The sequence below is a fragment of the Portunus trituberculatus genome, chromosome 26, assembly GCF_017591435.1.
Source record: "Portunus trituberculatus isolate SZX2019 chromosome 26, ASM1759143v1, whole genome shotgun sequence".
Taxonomy (NCBI): domain Eukaryota; kingdom Metazoa; phylum Arthropoda; class Malacostraca; order Decapoda; family Portunidae; genus Portunus; species Portunus trituberculatus.
In genome coordinates, this window is record NC_059280.1 from 3,658,708 (window position 1) to 3,662,040 (window position 3,333).

General features: G+C 36.4%; 1 protein-coding gene across 2 annotated transcripts in view; it reads left to right on the forward strand.

Annotated features, from left to right (window-relative positions):
* Positions 1-394, forward strand: part of LOC123509288 — an 8,914-nt gene extending 8,520 nt beyond the window's left edge. For both annotated transcript variants that reach the window (XM_045263490.1, XM_045263491.1), the window contains one exon: positions 44-394. In XM_045263490.1, the coding sequence (XP_045119425.1) occupies positions 44-377 (334 nt within the window). In that variant the 3' untranslated portion in view covers positions 378-394. The remainder of the gene's footprint in view (positions 1-43) is intronic.
* Positions 395-3,333: the final 2,939 nt, after the last annotated feature.

The window sequence follows — 3,333 nt, forward strand, 5'->3', positions numbered from 1 at the left end:
CAACCCAACCCAACCCAACCCAAACTTTCTCATCCCATTACAGAACAGACGCGCATTTCATGACAACGAACATGGGTGACCTTCGTGACCTCTTCCCAGGGGTCACGAGGTCACGAGACGCGCAAGAGAGGTCACCGGTGGAGGCTGTACACATTCTACGCTCCGTCAACGCACAATATGGCGGTCACCCGTTCACACTGACCTTCCACACGTATAGAACAAGATTGCTCCTTTCTGTAGATTATTTCACAAACAAGATCGCTGACAAAGTTGCCCAAAATTTCGTAGGAAGTTTTCATAATGTTTTGGAGAATGTGTGTGAGTGGGCTGGTGGTGGTGGTGGTGGTGGTGGTGGTGGTGGTGGTGGTGATGTGTAGGAGGAGGACTTATGAGATGAAGAGTAAAGGAGATGAAGAAGAAGAAGGAGGAGGAGGAGGAGGAGGAGAGGGAAGAAGAAGAAGAAGAAGAAGAAGAAGAAGAGGAGAAGAAGAAGAAGAAGAAGAAGAAGAAGAAGAAGAAGAAGAAGAAGAAGAAGAAGAAGAAGAAGAAGAAGAAGAAGAAGAAGAAGAAGAAGAAGAAGAAGAAGAAGAAGAAGAAGAAGAAGAAGAAGAAGAAGAAGAAGAAGAAGAAGAAGAAGAAGAAGAAGAAGAAGAAGAAGAAGAAGAAGAAGAAGAAGATAAATAATTACAACAACTACTACTACTACTACTACTACTAAAACAACAACAACAACAACAACAACAACAACAACAACAACAACAACAACTACTACTACTACTACTACTACTACTACTACTACCACTACCACTTCCTTCCTTTCATAATATTTACTTTAATGAACGAAGAGAGAGAGAGAGAGAGAGAGAGAGAGAGAGAGAGAGAGAGAGAGAGAGAGAGAGAGAGAGAGAGAGAGATAACGGTTAACATGTATTTTTGTAAAGCAATAAATAATAAAATAAGTTTGTCTATTTGTGTCTAATTCATCTATGTATATATTTATCATCCATATGAATAGAAATCTTATATACGTGTTTAAAATAAAATATAAAAAAAATAGACAAGTTTGCCATATTACCACACCGTTTTCTTTCATGATCCCGTTTTCTTCTACACTCGCAGATGTAAATTCCCTTTATTTACATTATTTTACGTTATAAGAAGTTGCTATAAGGAAAAATAATAATAATAAACACTTTAAAATTATTCTAACACAATATGGCTGTCTGTATGTCTATTCCTGTCTGTCTGTCTGTCTGTCTGTCTGTCTGTCTCTCTCTGTCAATAACCAAGGCCAGATTAGCAATATTTGAAGTTCAACAAGAGGTCACACAGCTTAGGTCACCACACAAAGGTCACACAGCTTAGGTCACCACACACAGCACTACCAATCACCACATACAGTCACACAGCACCAGGTCACCACACAGCACCACAGATCACCAAGAAATACGCAAAAAATTAAGAAATAACACAAAATTTTCACTTTTTTAACAGCAAGTATATATCAAACTAATTAATTCTGTACTTACACTTATATCAGGACTCCACAGCTGTTCAGGGCCTTCACAGCACACAGCAGCATTCAGCACCACACAGCAGCGCACTTCCCAAAGACGAGGTGGCGGTAATAAGGCGTGTGTGTGGTGAAAAGAGCACTATTTTAAGTACACGTGGTTTGTTTACATTTCCTGGCGTGGTGGTGAAGGTGGCGGGAGATTTAAAGCCCACGAGCCTAATTATTTTATTTATTTATTGATTTCACCCATTTATCATTTCCATTTATCCATTTCTAAGGCAGATTATCCACAGTTTATCCACACACACCCACATCCACCTTTTTATCCTCTCTATCTCGCTGAAATGAATGAATAATAGGAAAAATATGAGAATAAGGTCTTAAAATCCATACTAGACACGAACATCCACTGAATCCACATCCACATGAACTTATATCCACTTCTTATCCACTCTGATCCACTGAAATTAATAAATAAAATGGAAAAAGTAGTAACGAGAGCTTAGACTGCAATAAAACACTCAAATATATAAATAGATAAATAGATAATGTTTCTATATCCATCTTTATCTACATTTACCTTACAAATCAACAATGAAAATTATAAAAACAATAATAATAGCTATAACTACAATAAAACAGATAAATTAATCAAAACAATAGAAAAATTAATAAATAAATAAATAAATACTCTATATCCATTTCTTATCCAAATTAACCCACTAAAATTAATAAAAAAATAAATAAAACAATAAAAACAACTTAAACTACTCCAAAAAACAAGGAAAAATAAATTAATAGCAATAAATTATCAAGATGAAGATTTTGGCCCCGTTGGAAAGAGAGAAAGAGAGAGGGAGAGGAAAAGCGCGCGGCAAAAAAGGTAAACAAACCCATCTTAGCAAGGAGTCTTGGGTGTTTTAGTGGTGTAGACTCAGCAGGGGAGCGGTGGGGCGTGGTGGTCAGCAGGGGGTGGACTCAGCAGGTGGAGGGCGCCGTGATAAGCAGGAGATAAGAGTCAGGTATGCTTGGATAGGGTTAAAATTGTTGTTATTGTTTTTTTTCTCTGTCTGTCTGTCTCTCTCTCTCTCTCTCTCTCTCTCTCTCTCTCTCTCTCTCTCTCTCTCTCTCTCTCTCTCTCGTTGAATTTATGCTTATTTTTCATTTATTTGCCAGAAAATGAGGAAATTATAAGCTTTTTTTCATTTTTTTTCCTTTTCTCTCTTTTCTCTCCGTTTCGTCCTGTTTGTGGTAATTTTTTTCTTATTTTTTTCTCTTCTTCCTCTTTTTATTGCATTTATGGCCTCTCTCTCTCTCTCTCTCTCTCATTTACTTGCCAGAAAATGAGAAAAAAAAAATGACGTTTGTATATTTATCTTTTTTTTTTCTTATTTAAATCGTTTCATGTTTATTTGTTAATTTGTGTCCTAATTTTTCACTTCCTTTACTCAATTCTTCCTCTTTTTATTGAATTTATGGCTTATTCCTCACTTATGTACCAGGAAATGACAAAAATAAAGCTTTTTCATATTTTTTTCTTCCTTTTCCACTTTTTAATTCCTTCGTCATTGTTTTCCACTGATTTTTCTTATTTTATCGTGTTTTTTCCTTCCCTGCGTTTGGTGTGAGTGTTCAAAGATGTCTCAGGTGTGCAGAAATGTCCCTCACACCTTTCCAGACCGCCAGAATGTTGATTGACAGGTGAATTAAAGGTAAAAAATGCTTAAATATGAGTGTTTGTCAATGTTTTTACTCATGTTTTCTTATTTTATCGTGTTTTTTCCTTCCCTGCGTTTGGTGTGAGTGTTCAAAGATGC